At 45.5% G+C, this 18,198-nt stretch overlaps 1 protein-coding gene across 4 annotated transcripts in view; it reads left to right on the top strand.

The window, feature by feature from the left end:
- The window catches only part of col11a2 (collagen, type XI, alpha 2), a 91,470-nt gene extending 74,243 nt beyond the window's left edge, over positions 1 to 17,227 (top strand). For all 4 annotated transcript variants that reach the window (XM_030740547.1, XM_030740550.1, XM_030740549.1 and 1 more), the window contains 27 exons: positions 23 to 220; positions 824 to 877; positions 1,115 to 1,222; positions 1,301 to 1,408; positions 1,572 to 1,625; positions 1,742 to 1,795; positions 2,070 to 2,177; positions 2,293 to 2,346; positions 2,421 to 2,474; positions 2,707 to 2,760; positions 2,852 to 2,905; positions 3,011 to 3,118; positions 3,216 to 3,269; positions 3,424 to 3,477; positions 3,559 to 3,612; positions 3,945 to 3,998; positions 4,220 to 4,327; positions 4,428 to 4,481; positions 4,645 to 4,806; positions 4,929 to 4,982; positions 5,080 to 5,115; positions 5,222 to 5,275; positions 5,375 to 5,660; positions 5,778 to 5,887; positions 6,128 to 6,196; positions 6,399 to 6,635; positions 15,731 to 17,227. In XM_030740547.1, coding sequence (XP_030596407.1) covers positions 23 to 220; positions 824 to 877; positions 1,115 to 1,222; positions 1,301 to 1,408; positions 1,572 to 1,625; positions 1,742 to 1,795; positions 2,070 to 2,177; positions 2,293 to 2,346; positions 2,421 to 2,474; positions 2,707 to 2,760; positions 2,852 to 2,905; positions 3,011 to 3,118; positions 3,216 to 3,269; positions 3,424 to 3,477; positions 3,559 to 3,612; positions 3,945 to 3,998; positions 4,220 to 4,327; positions 4,428 to 4,481; positions 4,645 to 4,806; positions 4,929 to 4,982; positions 5,080 to 5,115; positions 5,222 to 5,275; positions 5,375 to 5,660; positions 5,778 to 5,887; positions 6,128 to 6,196; positions 6,399 to 6,635; positions 15,731 to 15,877 — 2,541 coding nt within the window. In that variant the 3' untranslated portion in view covers positions 15,878 to 17,227. The remainder of the gene's footprint in view (positions 1 to 22; positions 221 to 823; positions 878 to 1,114; positions 1,223 to 1,300; positions 1,409 to 1,571; positions 1,626 to 1,741; positions 1,796 to 2,069; positions 2,178 to 2,292; positions 2,347 to 2,420; positions 2,475 to 2,706; positions 2,761 to 2,851; positions 2,906 to 3,010; positions 3,119 to 3,215; positions 3,270 to 3,423; positions 3,478 to 3,558; positions 3,613 to 3,944; positions 3,999 to 4,219; positions 4,328 to 4,427; positions 4,482 to 4,644; positions 4,807 to 4,928; positions 4,983 to 5,079; positions 5,116 to 5,221; positions 5,276 to 5,374; positions 5,661 to 5,777; positions 5,888 to 6,127; positions 6,197 to 6,398; positions 6,636 to 15,730) is intronic.
- The last annotated feature ends 971 nt before the right edge of the window (positions 17,228 to 18,198 follow it).

Genomic DNA, 18,198 nt, shown 5'->3' with positions numbered 1-18,198 from the left:
CTCTCCATCTCCATCTTCCCAGGGTCCATCAGGAGAGACTGGCCCCATGGGTGAGCGTGGCCATCCTGGACCCCCAGGTCCACCTGGCGAGCAGGGTCTCCCTGGTCCCTCAGGGAAAGAGGGCACCAAGGGCGACCCTGGACCTCTAGGACGCCCTGGTAAAGATGGTCCTCCAGGACTGAGAGGCTTCCCAGGAGAGAGAGGACTTCCTGGAACCCCTGTGAGTATGAATGATACTGCATGGGTCACCAGCACTGTCATGTACCACTGGGGCAGGTTGAGGACCCCAAAGCAGGACTCCAGACTCAAAAAATCCCAGCTTGATTGCTGAAACACGAGACTGACAGAGTTGGACGGCGCCAGCAGCATAAATTAGAAAACTCACTTTAACAGACAGACAAGCACACACACCAGGAGGAAAACTAATGACATCGTGACAAAGGACACAATACATACACACCTGTAATGAGACAATGGGAAACAGCTGAGCCGGAAACAAAGGAAGTAAAACTGAACACAACACGCAGGGAACAGGACACTAGGAAAATAAAACAGGAAGTGAACTAACAGGAACACAGAAACACAGACTCATGAGGAGGCAGACACACACAGCAGGAACGCTAGATACAGGAACTAAATCCAAAAACCATGTCACAGAACTCTGATAACTAAACTAAGAATAAAAACAGAACAAACACACGGGGGTCCTAGAACCAGAAGAAGGGCAGCATCCAGTTGTTTTTAAGAAATATTGTTTATGTTGTTTTCATGAGTCATTGGGAAAAAAGTGTGCTGATTTTTGTCTTATGGTCATTTCTTCCAGGGTGGTGCAGGACTGAAGGGAGGTGAAGGACCTACTGGACCTCCAGGACCTGCTGTACGGTTCAGTTCATATGAAAAACTCATTTTCAGAATATTTTAGTGCAAAGATAACGGAGGCATATCTGGATCACTCAGTTAGGTCAGGAACGAATGGAACATGCTTTGTTTAATTTTTTTTAAATATCTCACTGTGGGATATGAAACTTCATAGTTTATTGTTACCCAGTTTTTTCTATTTAAAAATGAAATATTCATGTGTTATGATTGGTGCTATCTTCATGTACTTTTCTAGGGCTCTCCTGGTGAGAGGGGGCCAGCTGGTACCGCTGGACCTGTTGGACCTCCTGGCAGACCAGGCCCTCAGGGCCCACCTGGACCAGCTGGAGAGAAGGGAGTTCCTGTGAGTGTTCTGGACCAAGTTTGCAGTTTGTCCAGCTAATGATTAATATCAACTATTGATTTGTTTTCTCCTGCTAAGGGTGAGAAAGGCCCTATTGGCCCAGCAGGTCGGGATGGAGTTCAGGGTCTTGTGGGTCTGCCCGGCCCTGCCGGACCCGCTGGTGTTCCCGGCGAGGACGGAGATAAGGTATGTAAGTTTAAGTAGCAGTGATCACACTTCAGCTGCAGTATTAACCTGTTAAGGTTCTTGTTGGGTTTGTCCAAACATGACTCAGAATCAAACAAAGGTCAAATAATTCAGTGTTTTTAGTTCAGTGTGTAAAATAAAATGAGCGTCTTTGTTGTTTCAGGGTGAGGTTGGAGAGCACGGTCAGAAAGGTGCTAAGGGAGCAAAAGGAGAGCATGTGAGTGGCTTAAAGATTAATATTTACTTCTGATGGTAACGATGTCATAATGCAGTTAATCTTTGCACTTGGTTGTGTTGCTCAGTGTTTGTATGCTTGTCTCTGTTTGTTTGTAGGGTCCTCCTGGTCCCCCCGGGCCGATAGGTCCTCTCGGTCAGCCTGGTCCAGCCGTGAGTACACAAACTGTTATTTCCACCATTCGGTGATGGTGCAGTTTATAGACTGCACTTTATTTGTGGTGGGTGTCTCTGTTCCCTCATCTTAACTCTGCAGCAGAGAATGCCTCCAACAAGGCCTTTTTGTATAAAGGTCTTATTAAAATGATATTTCAGTTCTGTGATCAGTAATACGATCATTAGTGTTATGATGAGATGTTTAGACCCAACCCAGCACTATCAGCGCTGCATCTCCTGTTTTTATCTTTGTTCTTCTTCTGTGGTGCAGGGCGCCGATGGAGAGCTGGGACCGAGGGGGCAGCAGGGCCCTTTTGGAGCTAAAGGTGATGAGGGAACCCGAGGATTCCCAGGAGCACCAGGACCCATCGGACTCCAGGTGAAAACAGGAAAACATCAAAAATCATCAACACTTCCTGGCTTTGTGTAAATATTTGTACATGTCGAGCTTCAATCTGCGCGGCGCTCCTGATCTGGAACTTTCACCTTTGCAGGGGTTGCCAGGACCACCAGGTGAGAAGGGAGAGACCGGAGATGTAGGACCTATGGTGAGTTTCACAAACACATGTAATGACCAAAAAATAAATAAAATGATGATGAAAATCCAATCCTCTGTTTTCAGGGTCCTCCCGGCCCTCCAGGACCTCGGGGCCCTGCTGGACCAAACGGAGCTGACGTGAGTATTTGGAGCTGCTGCCGAGCTTTTACTGTACCTCTGTGAAACTGACAGGATGCTCAGCAAACTTTCAATTACAGAAATAAAGTTTCTTTAATCAGAGTAAATCATGATGAATCTAAAAATCACTGTTAGCCATTAATTAAAGTAAATCAGCTGATGCCTTTTGCTGCCAGTAACCGTTGTTGGAAATGTTTTGATCTTTTTTCTCAATCATTTTTGGGGTTTTTAGGGTCCTCAGGGTGGTCCTGGTGGTATTGGTAATCCTGGACCTGTCGGAGAGAAGGTGCAGTACTGATGTATTATTTTTACCTGCGCTTGATCGTATCCAGTGAAAGAAAAAAACTGGAATAAAATACATGATGTTTATTCCACAGGGAGAGCCCGGTGAGGCCGGACCACCTGGAATCGTAGGAGAGCCTGGAAAGAAGGTAAGTAGCTGAGTGTCTGACCTTAACACCGCGTGAGCTTACATGAGGAGATCATCACTGATGTGTTGATATCATCCACGAGTAAACAAAGACTTCTGCTGACAGGGTCCTCGTGGGGAGCGCGGGGAGAAGGGAGAGGCCGGACAACCTGGAACTGCTGGATCTCCCGGAGGACGAGGAGGACCAGGAGATGATGGGCCCAAAGGAAACCCAGTATGATCGCCCACACACACCAGAACACACACAGTTAGACTGCCACACATCAGTGGCCTCAGACACTTAATCACTCTTTGTTTCATTACTACTTCAGGGCCCTGTTGGGTTCCCTGGTGATCCTGGCCCTCCCGGTGAGGTTGGCCCCAGAGTAAGTATCGTCTTTGAATAATGCATCGTGTTTATTTGTCTGATTTCGCAGCTCTACAGCTGTCAGCAGTTCAGCTTCTGCACGTTTTGGTATGAGCTTCATACTAAAGTGAACTGAAAGTAAAACCTCTGACCTCTGACCTCTTTGTGTTCAGGGTCAGGACGGCGCCAAAGGAGAGAGAGGAGAGGACGGTGAACCAGGAGAGCCCGTAAGTCAAAACAATGCTGATTTTGAAATGAAACATTAAAAATGCTGCGTTTCCTCAATCTGACTCTGCCTCCTATCGCAGGGCACCCCCGGACCTCCTGGAGAGAATGGACCTCCTGGCTCCCCAGGAAAGAGGGTGAGATTATTCATGGCAGCCTGCTGCTATGAAAAATCACTTGAGTATCAGAGTTTCACAGCTTAGTTTTACTGTTTTGTTTTGTTTGCCTCAGTGTAACAGATTTATGTGAAATAAGGTGACACAGCCTGTACCGTACACTGTGTAAGCTTATATAGTAACCCCCCCCCTCCCAAAAAAAGAAAGTACACCCATCTGAGCCGGGAAAACCCAGAGACCACAGCACAGTGAATGCATCCTGCATTTATTCTGCTTCTTTCCTGCAGTATACCCTCTTTTTAATGCGCAGTTCACTGATATTATTGTGTCATTGTTCTGTGTTTCATTGTCAGGGTCCTGCTGGTGCGAGAGGATCAGAGGGACGTCAGGGAGAGAAGGGAACCAAGGTGAGTCCACAGCTTAGATCATCGTAGGTATACGAGGTTTACGTCTGATTGTGGACACGTTTCAGGATGATTATTTTCATTAATAATAAATGACTCATTTTTATCAGGTACCGATCTGATCTTATTTATCTTTGCTGTGAAAATGTGATGCATAACTTTTACCATTCCAGTGCAAGGAATACTTTTTTTTAATCACGTTTCTTTGGCATCACCCTTCACAGGGAGATCCAGGTGCAGTTGGCCCCCCAGGAAAGACTGGCCCTGTGGGCCCCCAGGGTCCACCAGGAAAAGCAGGAACAGAAGGTCTCAGGGGACTCCCAGGATCAGTGGTCAGTTTGGGTCATCAGTGATTTCTGGGTTTGTTAAAAGAGTAGCCTGTGTGTGCAGGGTCAGGGTAGGCCACACTAAGTGTGTTAATGATTGTTTCAGGGTGAGCAGGGGTTACCTGGACCTGCTGGGCAGAAAGGACCACCTGGACCTTTGGTAAGAAAACAGGTTTCATGGATACGCTTCCTCTGCACCGTCACACCGTCATGCTGCACTTTGTTCCTGCTGCCTTCTTTAATCCTACATTTTTCCTCTTCCTGTCTTTCCTCCCTGCTTTCATCCTGCTCCTTTTCTTCTTTCTCTGCTTCTCGTCCTGCAGGGACCACCTGGTTTACCTGGCCTGCATGGAGACCCCGGTGCCAAGGGAGAGAAGGGACACCAAGGTCTTATTGGACTCATTGGACCCCCAGGAGAGCAGGGAGAGAAGGGAGACCGAGGTCTTCCTGGGCCCCAGGGGTCCAGTGGACCCAAAGGAGAGACTGTAAGTTTGACCTTGGTCACATGCATAAGAGCAGGCAGCACAATCTCCATTATTTACATTTATTTTGACACTTATTTATGAAAATGATTCTCATGTCAGACACGTCTTTTCTTTTAAAACAGGGACTTCCTGGAGGCACGGGACCCCTCGGCCCTGCTGGTCCTCCTGGTCTTCCTGTAAGTGCTGTTTTATTCGTGCTGCCATCGTTTCTCCTCCAGCTGCTGAAACATGTTCAGCTGTTCTCATGAAACTAAACTTTGATGTCTTTTCCAGGGTTCTCAAGGTATCAAAGGAGCTAAGGGTGCCACTGTGAGTAAACACTTCTTCAACATGAGTGCAGTTGTTATAAAAATCCAAAGTGCCTTGAACTTGATGCTGTAATGCTTCACAAATCTTTCCCTCTCCTCCTGGATAGGGAGGTGCTGGACCAAAGGGAGAAAAGGGAGTACAAGGACTTCCTGGACCTCCTGTAAGTTCCCCAGCCTTCTTTAAAAGAATTATAATTTATCATTCAACTCTCTGAACCACGCTGTTATTCATCAGTTAATGATGTAAACTTGTTTCCCAGGGCCCACCGGGCGAGGTCATTCAGCCGCTGCCAATCCAGAGGAGTCCCAAGACCAAACGCTCCATCGATGCCAGCCAGCTGGTGCCTGAGTTTGATCCTGACATGCCTGCGTCTGACACCGCTGGCACCGAGTTCCCAATGGGCAGCGAAGGCATGGAGGAGATCTTTGGCTCGCTCGACTCACTTCGACAAGAGATCGAGTCGATGCGTTTCCCTCTGGGCACCCAGCACAGTCCCGCACGTACCTGCCAGGACCTGCACCTCAGCCAGCCAGACCTCAAAGAAGGTAAAGGAAATCACCCAAAAACGTACCTGCCAGCCGGTGCCTCCATGGACATGAGTGACAGTTAGACCTTTTAAAGCAGGAGTTTTTCCACCTCTCTTCTTCTGTCGCCCTCTGCAGGAGAGTACTGGATCGACCCCAATCAGGGCTGCTCCAGAGACTCCTTCAAGGTCTTCTGTAATTTCACTGCTGGAGAGACATGCCTGTACCCCAGCAAGGACATCAACACGGTCAGTCCACCAATCCGTAAAACCACCAACACATCAGTGCCAAAATATATCAAACAGGAAATTAATCCTTTTGGTTAATATTCCCAACATGTTAGGGATGGATCTACAAACTGAAAGATTATTTTAAATGTATGATAAAAATAAGATATCAGAGCATTAATATTCAGGAAACATCTGGTGCAGGTTGGTGTAACATGTTGTATTTATTAAATTAAAGTGTGTGATGTGTGACGGTCACAGGTGGAGATGAGCTCCTGGGACAAAGAGACTCCAGGGTCGTGGTACAGTCAGTTTTCCTCTGGCAGTAAGGTCAGTAACACTTTGGAACATGAAGGTTTGCTGTGAAATTTTAATCACAGTTTAGTTCTCAACTTAATTAACCTCTGTTTTTTCATCCTGACTCATCTGCATCCTTGTCTTTTGCTCTTACACTTTTTCCTCCTCTGCTGTCTTATCATTGGATACCTTTCTCTCACCTCCTCTCTCCTCTTCCATCTTGTCCTCCTCCCAGTTCTCCTACGTCGACTCTAACGGCGAGCCCGTGGGTGTAGTCCAGCTGGGCTTCCTGCGCATCTTGAGCGTCCAGGCCCGCCAGAACCTCACCTATCACTGTCACCGCTCAGTGGCCTGGGCTGACCGAAGCACCAAGAACAACTACAAAAGGGCGCTGCACTTCCTGGGTGCAAACGACGAAGAGCTGAGCTACGAGACCAACCCTTACATCAAAGCCTTGCTCGATGGCTGCTCTGTGAGTCCACGAGCTCAAACTACATCTAGCCTATTAAAGGCTGTACGTTCTCCCTCTAGACCACCTGACCAGCAGGACCAGGGCATTTTAGCCTGAGCCTCTTCATCTCACATTAAACTGCCTCTTGCTTATGCTATGCTACAGTCATACTACACAGTGTGCAATTAACTTGCAGTCTCGTTGGAAATGGTTGCTTCAAAGACAGGGACCGGGCAGTCAGTTCCCATCTTTAAAACAACTTTGTTGGGTCCATTATTGTTTTTGGCAAACATTTTAGTTTTAGTCTTGGACGAAAATGCTTCTTAGTTTTAGTCCAGTTTTAGTCAACAAAAACCCAAAAAGCTTTGGTCAAGTTTTAGTGGGGAACAAATAAGAAAGTATTGGTCTTTACAAATTAATTTGAATTATTAGTGGTAACAGTGGAATCAATTACTCCAAAAATGCAATAAACAAAAAACATTCTCACTTTGGCAATTGGAGCTTTATTTCTCAGAAATTGCTAAAGTGCAATGAGCCCAAAATATTAGCAATGGATGAGGAACACATGCTTAACTTGATTTAAGTTGCATATTACATAAAAACAGACACCACACAACACCAGGCTATCTTTAACTAGTGCAAAATATCAGGGTGGTGAGCCTTCAGGTGCTGTTTAAGATTTGTGGTGTTTTTTTTCCATCCATCCATCCATTCTCTTCTGCTTATCTGGGGCCGGGTCACGGGGGCAGGAGCCTAAGCAGAGAAGTCCAGGCTTCCCTCTCCCCAGCCACCTCCTCCAGCTCATCCGGAGGGACCCCAAGGCGTTCCCAGGCCAGCCGAGAGATATAATCTCTCCAGCGTGTCCTGGGTCTACCACGGGGCCTCCTCCCGGTGGGACATGCCCGGAACACCTCACCTAAGAGGCGGCCAGGAAGCATCCTCATCAGATGCCCGAGCCACCTCAACTGGCTCCTTTCGATGTGGAGGAGCAGCGGCTCTACTCTGAGCCCCTCCCAGATAGCTGCACTCCTCACCTTATCTCTAAGGGAGAGGCCAGCCACCCTTCGAAGGAAACTCATTTCTGCCGCTTGTATTCGCGATCGTATTTTTTCGGTCACTACCCAAAGCTCGTGACCATAGGTGAGGGTGTTTTTTTTCCACCAAGTTTTAATCCACAGTTCCCGCCGTCTCCCTGTACAATGCATTCAGTTTTCCTTTCAGATGTGCTATATTGAAAATGAGTCCATAGCAGAGTTATAATAGTTTTGGATTTTACATTATAGTTTAGTTTTAGTTAGTTTTTACTTTTTTTTCTCTAATTCAGTTAGTTTTAATTCGTTTTCAGAGTGGTTTTTCTCGTTTTTATTAGTTTTTATTTTTGGTTTCATGCTTAGTTTTAGTTAGTTTCAGTTAGTTTCAGTATTAGTTTTAGTATTTTCATACCTGATCAGGTGCAAGATTCAAGGCGCAAAAGTGACTATTGTGTAATGAAAACTTGACAAAAGATACAGTTTACAGAAATATAGTCAACAACCAACTGTTCACAAGACATGCTAAATTTGTGTATTATTAAGGACACACATGAACATCAACAGGGAGAAACAAAGAAAAACATGAACTCCCAAACTCAATAAATTCTACAATAAACTCCACAATAAAGTTCAGCATCAGTGCAGCAGATTAATAACGCCTACATGTGGTGTTAAACAAAAACAAACTCTTTGAAGGAGTCAAAGCTCAAATCCAGCTGCATCCTGATGTTCTCACCACCTGAAGCTGCTTCTGTTTAGGAGCTAGCTTGGTTAGATGCTGCTAATTAAACCTGCAGGGTCTTTGCGGCCTCTGTACACAACCTACAGAAGTTGCCGACCTCATGTCCACATTTATGCTTGTGTAGCTGGATTGTGTGTGTTAATTACCTTGTGGTCGTGTGCAGGTGTTTGTACTCAAAGAACCTCCATACGGGACTCTGCCGCTTTCTCTGCAGACCGCAGCCATTACTTTGCGGACCAGCGCGGTGAGCGCACGCACATGCGCACTCACACAGTTGTCCTGTGGCGCTCCCAGCTTAAACTCCGAGAGCGGAAACAATGATTTCATATCAATCCACAAGGCTTAAAATGAAAGTCAGTTTATCGATAATTTCAGTTAGTTTTAGTTAGTTTTGTAAACTCACAATTCAGTTTTAATTAGTTATCGTTTTTTCCTTTTAATTATAGTTTTTATTTATTTCAGTTAACGACAATGTTTTTTCAATTTCAGTTTTCGTTATTTCGTTCGTTTTCGTTAACTATAATAACCCTGGTCCATAGATATTTTCATGGTTTGCGTCCACTGAGCCCCTTCGTGCAACGTCCAGCATCCGCCGTGGTCCATCAGTGATTAAAGCACGTGTCAGACTCCAGGCCTGCGGGGAACATGCGGCCCGCCATATAATTTTATACGGTTTTATATGATTTCAGATGTTTTTAATAGATGGCGGGTAAATACCGCTCCACCACTTATACTACAAATCCCACAATGCACTGCAGCAGCTGCCGCAAAAGCCACAACCTGTGCTCTAACCCGTTTTCATCATTGCCAGTGAAACATTGATCAGTGATCAGCAGATTAAAACATTGGTCAGCAGTTTTTACAGTGACATTTAAGCTGTCTGACCCCCAAAAATGGCCAAATGAAAAGTGGAAAACAGGGATTTTCCAAACAGGTGGGACGCAAAGGACCTGATTGCTGACATTGGAAGTAAACCATCTGTCTCTTTTCCCCGCCTGCGATGTGCAGGGAAAAGAGCGGGTTGGTGGGACACATGCGGGAGAAGATGCAGAGGGAGACCTGCACAGGTGAGCTGACAGTGCATCACTGCGTCACACAGTAGGAAACACTGCGGCAAAGTCCTGAAGACAGAACATGCCATGAGCACCGTAACACAGACAGTGAACTTTATAAGAGGCAAAAGTCAGCGGCAGTTTCAGAGGAAATAGCTTCTGAATTTGGTGACGTGCCTTATACACAGGTGTGATGAGCTACCTGAGGAAATCTGTCAACTTCAAGAAAGGTAAAGGAAAAGTCTCAGCAGGGCTCCGGGATGAAAGGTGGCTCTGTGAGAAGCATCCATACGTCCGTGCAGCTTCAGGGACGGGACCGTGTGATGGACCTCCACCGTTGTGTTTGCAGCTGTGCTTTTTGCTGAGAACCTGGACATGCTGCGCCATTTACGCAGCGTTTTTCTGACTGTGAAGCACACAAATTCAGTTTTTACCTGAAAATTTTAAATATATTCATTTTTCCTGATGTTATTTTTGAAGAAAAATATGACTTTATATTTTATTTAATGTGTTGAGGAAAATGTTGCTGTATTCTGGCCATTCAAATTCATATTGCTGATTAAAATTATTATTATTAATCCTGTTCGGCCCACGGCTCAGACTGTGTCTTCAATTTTGGCCCATCTTATGATTGAGCTTGACACCCCTGAATTAAAGTAATGGAGGGTGGGCGTGACCAAAAATAGATGGGATGCTGCAGCGTTACTGATAGGTTTTAGCTTTTGACTGACAGATTACAATAGGCAGACACGTCATGCATTTTGGATGACTGACGGAACATCCATTAACCTTCTCATCTAGTTTCATCTCGTCAACAAAAACTCGCAGACATCTCATCATGTTTTAGTCATCAAAGAGTCATGTTTATCTCGTCATCGTCTCGTTATTGTCATGAAAAAAAGGGTCGTCAATGAAATAATTTCGTCGTCTGGTTGTGTCACAATGGTGCTGCTGCAGTTTTTAGGCCTTTTACGTCTTCTTTTGTCCTCCACTTGGCCAGTTTCCTCAGATTTTTTTAAAACACACTGCACATATTGAGATATGGCAATAAGTCTTCAGATAACAGCTCTTTGGGAATCATCTTCTTTGGTGAAACTGGTTTTTCTGTTTTTTTGCCCTTTTCATAGATTCAGCTAAAGAAATGGGAACAAATTGTGTTTCAGGCTGCTGTCTACAAAGTGCCTAAAGATACCATTTAAAATTGGTTCTCGTCCATTGTGTGTAGACACAACACTAGCTCATCCTTTGAGTGCCTTTTTTTAATACCTGAATGAGTCAAAGGTCAGCGTTCAGTGGCTTCACACTGACCTGTTTCCTCTGAAAATGGTCGGGTACAAGAACTGAACTGAAACTGAGTCAAAAAGCAAAGAAAGAAAAGAGAAAAAAATTTGAAAGACCTCCAGAAAGACTTGAAAACTGCTGCTGAAGACCACTTTTAAAACATTACAGTAAGGTCTGGCTCCAAGAAAAGCAAAATATAAAGAAATGGGGGTGACTCAAGACTTTTGCACAGTACAGTATAATCAGACTGGAGTCTGCTGTTGCAAAGATACACATCACAGATAAGTTGTGCTCACACTGACACCAGTGCGTACCTGTGTTTATGAACAGCCGTTATTTGCAAACTGTCTCCAGTCTGTCTGAGCGGTTGCAGTCAGTCCCAGTCGGACTGCGACTGTTTGGAGACTGGTTGCCTCCCACCAGGCAGTCAGCGTGTGATCAAACGTAGTTGCCCAGAGTTGGAAGGCAACCACTTTTTTCTTCTGAGTCCAAACAAAGTTTCCATCGTGTTTTTACTGTAATGTGACTGAAAGCAGCAGATAATCCCACACTGTGTAATGTTCCACATCAAGAACATCAAGTATTTCATTCATGGGACCTTTAAGGTTGAAAATTCAAAAAGGTTTCCATTCTATAATCACTGTTAAGTTTCTGTTGAGTAACACCTGAGAATAATTGCAGGTAATTTCATCACGTATCATGATGAAAAAACAGCTTCACATGATTTCATGAAGCCTTTAGCTTCATGTGCCTGTTTTCAGTGGTTCGGATCGATTTACTGTTGAGAGGCTGCAGCAGAAAAGCTTTAAGCTTTTAATATAAATAAAGAACATGCAAACCACATCTGGATCATTCACCTCTGTTTATACCCCACTCTGCATTTAATCATTAGTTATTATTAATCTGGGTCGGATGCAGTGTGTGTCGGGCATTGGCCCTGACGGGCCGATCCCCGGCTATCAAGACTGGTTATTGGGACATGGACTGTCACGTCTCTGGTGGGGAAGGAGCCTGAGCTAGTGAGTGAGGTTGAGAGATACCGGCTAGATATAGTCGGGCTCACCTCAATGCATGGTCTGGGCTCTGGAACCAGTCTCCTGGAGAGGGGCTGGACTCTGTTCCAGTTTGGAGGTGCCCTAAGTGAGAGGCTGCGACCTGGGGTGGGTATTCTCATATCCCCCCAGCTTGCTGCCGGTCTGTCAGGTTTTTACTGGTAGACGAGAGGGATGCTTCCCTGCACCTTCAGGCCTGGGAACAGGTCCTGACTGTTCTTTGCACGTATGCATCGAAAGACAGTTCAGAGTACCCACCCTTTTTGGAGTCACTGGGGAGGGTGCTCGAAGGTGCTCTATCCAGTGACTCCATCATCCTGCTGGGAGACTTCAACACTCATGTGGGCAATGACAGTGAGACCTGGAGGGGCGTGACTGGGAGGAATGGCCTGCCCGAACCAAATGGTGTTTTATTATTGGACTTCTGTACAAACCACAGTTTGTCCAAAATGAACACCAGGTTCAAACATAAGGATGTCCATAAGTGCACGTGACACCAGGACACCCTAGGTCACAGGTCGATGATCGATTTTGTAATCATATCATCAGATCTGCGGCTGTATGTTCTGGACACTCGCGTGAAGAGAGGAGCTGAGTTGTCAACTGATCACCACCTGGTGGTGAGTTGGATCAGGTGACAGGGTAAGATGCTGGACAAACCTGGCGCACCTAAACATGGCTGGGAATGCCTGGCAGAAGCCCCAGTCTGCAAGATCTTCAACTCCCACCTCTGGCAGAACTTTGACAACATTCCAGGGCAGGCTGAGGACATTGAGTCTGAATGGACAATATTCTGCACCTCCATTGTTGAGGCTGCTGCTCAGAGCTGTGTCTTCAAGGTGGTTGGTGCCTGTCATACAGGTAACCCCTGAACCAGATGGTGCTCATCAGAGGTGAAGGGAGCCATCAAGCTGAAGGAGTCTTATCAAGTTTGGTTAGCCTGTGGGACTCCGGAAGCAGCTGATGGGTACCGGCAGCCCAAGTGGAATGTGGCTCGGGCAGTGGCCGAAGCAAAAACTTGGGTGTTGGAGGAATTTGGTGAGGCTATGGAAAAAGACTTTCAGATTGCATCAAAGCGATTCTGGCAAACCCTGAGGAAACTCAGGAGGGGGAATGTCTTAAAGACATTAAGGCCTGGATGACCTCTAATTTCCTGCTTCTAAATTCAGATAAAACTGAAATTCTTGTACTCGGCCCCACAAATCTTAGAAACATGGTGTCTAACCAGATACTTACTCTGGATGGCATTACTTTGGCCTCCAGTAACACTGTGAGAAATCTTGGAGTCATTTTTGACCAGGATATGTCCTTCAATGCACATATTAAACAAATATGTAGGACCGCTTTTTTGCATTTGTGCAATATTTCTAAAATTAGAAACATCCTTTCTCAGAGTGATGCTGAAAAACTAATTCATGCATTTATTACTTCTAGGCTGGATTATTGTAATTCATTATTATCAGGCTGTCCTAAAAGCTTCCTGAAAAGCCTTCAGCTGATCCAAAATGCTGCAGCTAGAGTACTGACAGGGACTAGAAAGAGAGAGCAGATTTCTCCCATATTGGCTTCTCTTCATTGGCTCCCTGTTAAATCTAGAATAGAATTTAAAATTCTTCTCCTCACATACAAGGTCTTGAATAATCAGGCACCATCTTATCTCAAAGACCTCATAGTACCATATCACCCCAACAGAGCACTTCGCTCTCAGACTGCTGGCTTACTTGTGGTTCCTCGGATACTTAAGAGTAGAATGGGAGGCAGAGCCTTCAGCTTTCAGGCGCCTCTTCTGTGGAACCAGCTTCCAGCTTGGATTCGGGAGACAGACACCCTCTCTATTTTTAACATTAGGCTTAAAACTTTCCTTTATGATAAAGCTTATAGTTAGGGCTGGATCAGGTGACCCTGAACCATCCCTTAGTTATGCTGCTACAGGCCTAGTCTGCTGGGGGGTTCACATAATGCACTGTTTCTCATTCACCTTATTTACTTTGTTTATACTCCACTCTGCATTTAATCATTAATTGATATTAATCTCTGGCTCTCTTCCACAGCATGTCTTTTCTCTCCCCTCAGCCCAACCGGTCGCGGCAGATGACCCCCCCTCCCTGAGCCTGGTTCTGCTGGAGGTTTCTTCCTGTTAAAAGGGAGTTTTTCCTTTCCACTGTCGCCAAGTGCTGCTCATAGGGGGTCGTTTTGACTGTTGGGTTTTCTCTGTATTATTGTAGGGTCTTTACCCACAATACAAAGCGCCTTGAGGCGACTGTTTGTTGTGATTTGGCGCTATATAAATAAAAATTGAAATTGTAAATAAATTGAAATTGAAATTGGTGCTCTACTCACATGGCTTATAGTGGGGGTGGAGTGCTGCTGACTTCAGCTGAGGCTATAGTCAGGCGGTGGAAGGAATACTTCGAGGACCTCCTGAATCCCACTGACATGCCTTCTGTAGTGGAAGGAGAGTCTGGGGACAAGGGGGATGATTCGCCCATCACTGGGGGGTGAGATCAGTGAGGTGGTTATACAACTCCTTGGTGACAGGGCCCCTGGGGTGGATGAGATTTGCCTTGAGTTCTTGAAGGCTCTGGATGTTGGTTGACACTCCTCTGCATCACCATCGGGGTGGTGGTCACCATCTTTAAGAAAGGAGAATGGAGTGTGTGCTTCAACTTTTGTGGGATCACTCTCCTCAGCCTCCCCAGTAAGGTCTATGCCAGGGTGCTGGAAAGGAAGATCTGTTAGTTGTACGCTGTATCCAAGAGGAACAATGCGTCCTGGTCTTGAAACACTGGACCAGCTCTTTATCCTATCTAGGATATTCGAGTGTGCGTGGGAGTTTGCCCATTCAGTCTACATGTGCTTTGTGGATTTGAAGAAGGCATTCGACCGTGTCCCTCGGGGTATCCTGTGGGTGGTTCTGCAGGAGTATGGGGTGTCTGGCCCATTGTTGTGGGCCATTCAGTCCCTGTACAACCGCAGTGAGAGCTTGGTCCGTATAGCCGGTAATAAGACGGATTCATTTCCTGTGGGTGTTGGACTCCGTCAGGGCTGCCCTTTGTCACAGATTCTGTTCATAATTTTTATGGACAGAATTTCTAGGCGTAGCCTGGTGGCAGAAGGCTTCTTCCTTGGTGGCCTCAGAGTCTCGTCTCTGCTCTTTGCGGATGTCCTGTTGGCTTCATCAGGCGGTGGCTTCCAGCTCACAGTGGAATGGTTCACAGCCGAGTGTGAAATGGCTGGCACGAGAATTAGCACCTCTAAGTCTGAAGCCATGGTCCTCAGCCAGAAACGGGTTTAGTCCCTTCTCCTGAAGTGGTTTGGGCATCTGATTAGGATGCCTCCTGGGCACCTCTTGGGTGAGGTTTTCTGGGCATGTCCTACCGGGTGGAGGCCCCGGGGTAGACCCAGGACACACTGGAGAGATTATATCTCTCAGCTGGCCTGGGAATGCCTTGGGGTCCCTCCGGATGAGCTGGTGAAGGTGGCTGGGGAGAGGGAAGTCTGGGCTTCTCTGCTTAAGCTGCTGCCCCACGACCTGGCCCTGGATAAGCAGAAGAAAATGGATGGATGGATGTTTATTATTAATCTCTGTCTCTCTTCCACAGCATGTCTTTTGTCCTCTCTCTCCCCCCTCAGCAGATGACCCCCCCTCCCTGAGCCTGGTTCTGCTGGAGGTTTCTTCCTGTTAAAGGGAGTTTTTCTTCCCACTGTCACGAAGTGCTGCTCATAGGGGTCATTTTGACTGTTGGGTTTTCTCTGTATTATTGTAGGGTCTTTACCCACAATACAAAGCGCCTTGAGGTGACTGTTGTGATTTGGCGCTATATAAATAAAATTGAATTGAATTTAATGTCATTTCAACCCTCTTTCCAAACTAATATGCCAGCTCACAGAGAAATCATAAATACTTAAATTCTCCCTGATCACTGACGTGTGTGTCTCCTTGTGTGTGTGTCCTCAGTATCGTAAAGGCTTCGACAGGACGGTCCTGGAGATCAACACGCCACAGCTGGAGCATCTTCCTCTGCGGGACATCAAGGTGTCAGACTTTGGGGACACAAACCAGCAGTTTGGCTTTGAAGTGGGACCTGTGTGTTTCCAAGCCTGAAAACACACACACACACACTTAGAGACACAGAGACACACATATGATAAACATTCATGCCCAGTAATTTGTAAATTAATTTGTAAATGATATAAACACACACACACGTAAGCAGTTGCTGTTGTGAAACAAACACACACTCACAGTAAAGTTTGTGCCTGGGAAAGCGACATCCTCCCAACAATGGATGTAACATTAACAAAAAAAAGAGGAGAGAAATTTGAAAATGCCACGGAGAGGAGACCTTTGACCTTCGACCTTTTGCACAGCCATGAGAAACAAAGAAAAAACAGGAGGGAACATTTCCTCAAAATAAAACAGTGTTTTCTTTAAATCACCGGCCGGAGAGAGCCCCCCCCCATCGCTGATCCCCCCTCTCACTCCTCTCTCCTCCCCACTGTCTCTGTTTTTCCCTTTGCCCCCCCAACATCTCTTTCCAACATGGCTCACACTCAGTCCCACTTCCTTAATCCCACATTCACACTGCAAGCAGCATGAGTGACGGCCACTCTTCCATCAGTGACGAGCTCTGAGAGGCTGCAGCCATCTTATCCAGGATGCAGCTGAATCTGATTCACGTCTCTGTAAGGTGGTCCACTGTGGAAGTCCAGTGACCTCTCAGTCGTGCTGTTTACAGAGTGACATTGAGACCTTTTTACACTACAAGGAACCAAAGAAAACGACGCCCAGCAGAAACACAGGGAGCCGATCACTGAGGTTAATGTGAGGCGCAGGATTTACTCATATTTCAGTGGGACAATCACTCCTCCAGCCTGAGAGGAGCAAAGACGTACTGATGCATGCAGCGAGGCGGTGTGATCAAAGCCATTGATTCTGTAAACTGTAAATGCAGAGCAGCTATGTTTGCATGTTCCTGGTGCCTTTTTAATCGGTTAGAGGGTTCTAGCTACACACCCTGCACACCGCTCCAGTGTTTGCTGAACATCATCAGTGTTGAATGTGTGTCTGCCCTTCAGCTCCTCCTGTTTCTCTGCAGCAGTGAATAAAATGCATGTTTTACTGTGTGGCAGGTCGTAGCATCCACTCAGACTCCTTCCTTTCCTTTAGTCTCTTCCAGTTTCATGGAGCGTTCATGGGAAGATGTGCATTACATTCCATTTGTACAGAAATAGTGATATTCTATTGTATTTATTTAAAACTAACAGGTGCTTTGAGATTAAAAACAAGAACCAACAAATATTTCAGTCAAATGTGGTGTGTATTTATTTCCTGCAGCTGTGGGAACTCCTCTGTATGAGTAGAAGAATCTGTGGCCACGTTACTGTAAAAGCTCTTTACTGTACTGTGCTGTTACCTCCTGCTTCACTGCAATGATTAAACAGTGACTCTCCACTCCTGTCACGTCCCTGTCGTTGCTGCTGTTTCACTTGTTGGTTCTTACAGAGAAATTGTTTAATTGGTCCAACTCGGCGTCAATGTGAGGGGCGGTGCCAAAAATACAACGCGTGTTTAAAACGGCGGGTGAGAGTCCGAGCGCGTCAGCCACCGAGAGATGGAAAATTATGAGGTGATTTCATTCTGGGCTTCTGGTTTTATTCATAGAAAAAAAAAAAATCTGTCTTCCAGAAAAGCTCAACTATTTTTGTTTGTTTTTATGTGTTGAAGCTGTTTCAACATCAAATTATGGAGCTGAAAAGAGAACAAAGTATTATTTTATGTCTGTGAGTAATTTTTTAATTCTTGTTTCTGTAATATATCATCTTTTTAAAAAGAGCTGCTCGAGTCTTGTTTTCCTTCCAAACTGCTGTCATGATCTTACCGCAGGTGGCCACAAGGTGTCACTCTTTATCACTGTGTTAATAGACTGGTTAAAAAAAACTGTTTTCAATTTTAGTGTTTATTGATCTCAGTGTGAAATATGTCGATATATATATATATTAAATTAAGACAGTCAGTTTAAGCAGACCTGCAGGTAGATTATTTATTTATTAGTAAATAATCTTCTGGATCAGCCTCGTATTTTTATTTTTTTGCATTTTTGGCCACAGCGACTTTTTATCGACAGTGGAGAAAGACAGGAAAGAGATACAGGGGAACACGCAGGCAAATTGGTGATGGGAAGGGATGCGAACCCACACCGCCCGCACCGCGGCATATGTATGTGGTTGCCGGCTTCACCACTAAACCACCCAGGCGCCCCAGCCGCGTATTTATTTTTATTTTAACTTCATTTATTTTCCTGTAAACCTACCTGCAGTTTGGTAATATAAAAAATATCTTTTACGTGCTGGCTTCAAACTGTTATCTGTATGTACTCTATTAATTCTTTATTGTGTTCTACTTTGGTGACTGCTGTGTTTCTA

This window comes from Archocentrus centrarchus, chromosome 11, assembly GCF_007364275.1.
Source record: "Archocentrus centrarchus isolate MPI-CPG fArcCen1 chromosome 11, fArcCen1, whole genome shotgun sequence".
Classification (NCBI taxonomy): Eukaryota; Metazoa; Chordata; class Actinopteri; order Cichliformes; family Cichlidae; genus Archocentrus; species Archocentrus centrarchus.
The sequence above is the reverse complement of the archived record's forward strand: the minus strand, read 5'-3'. Positions and strand labels throughout refer to the sequence as shown.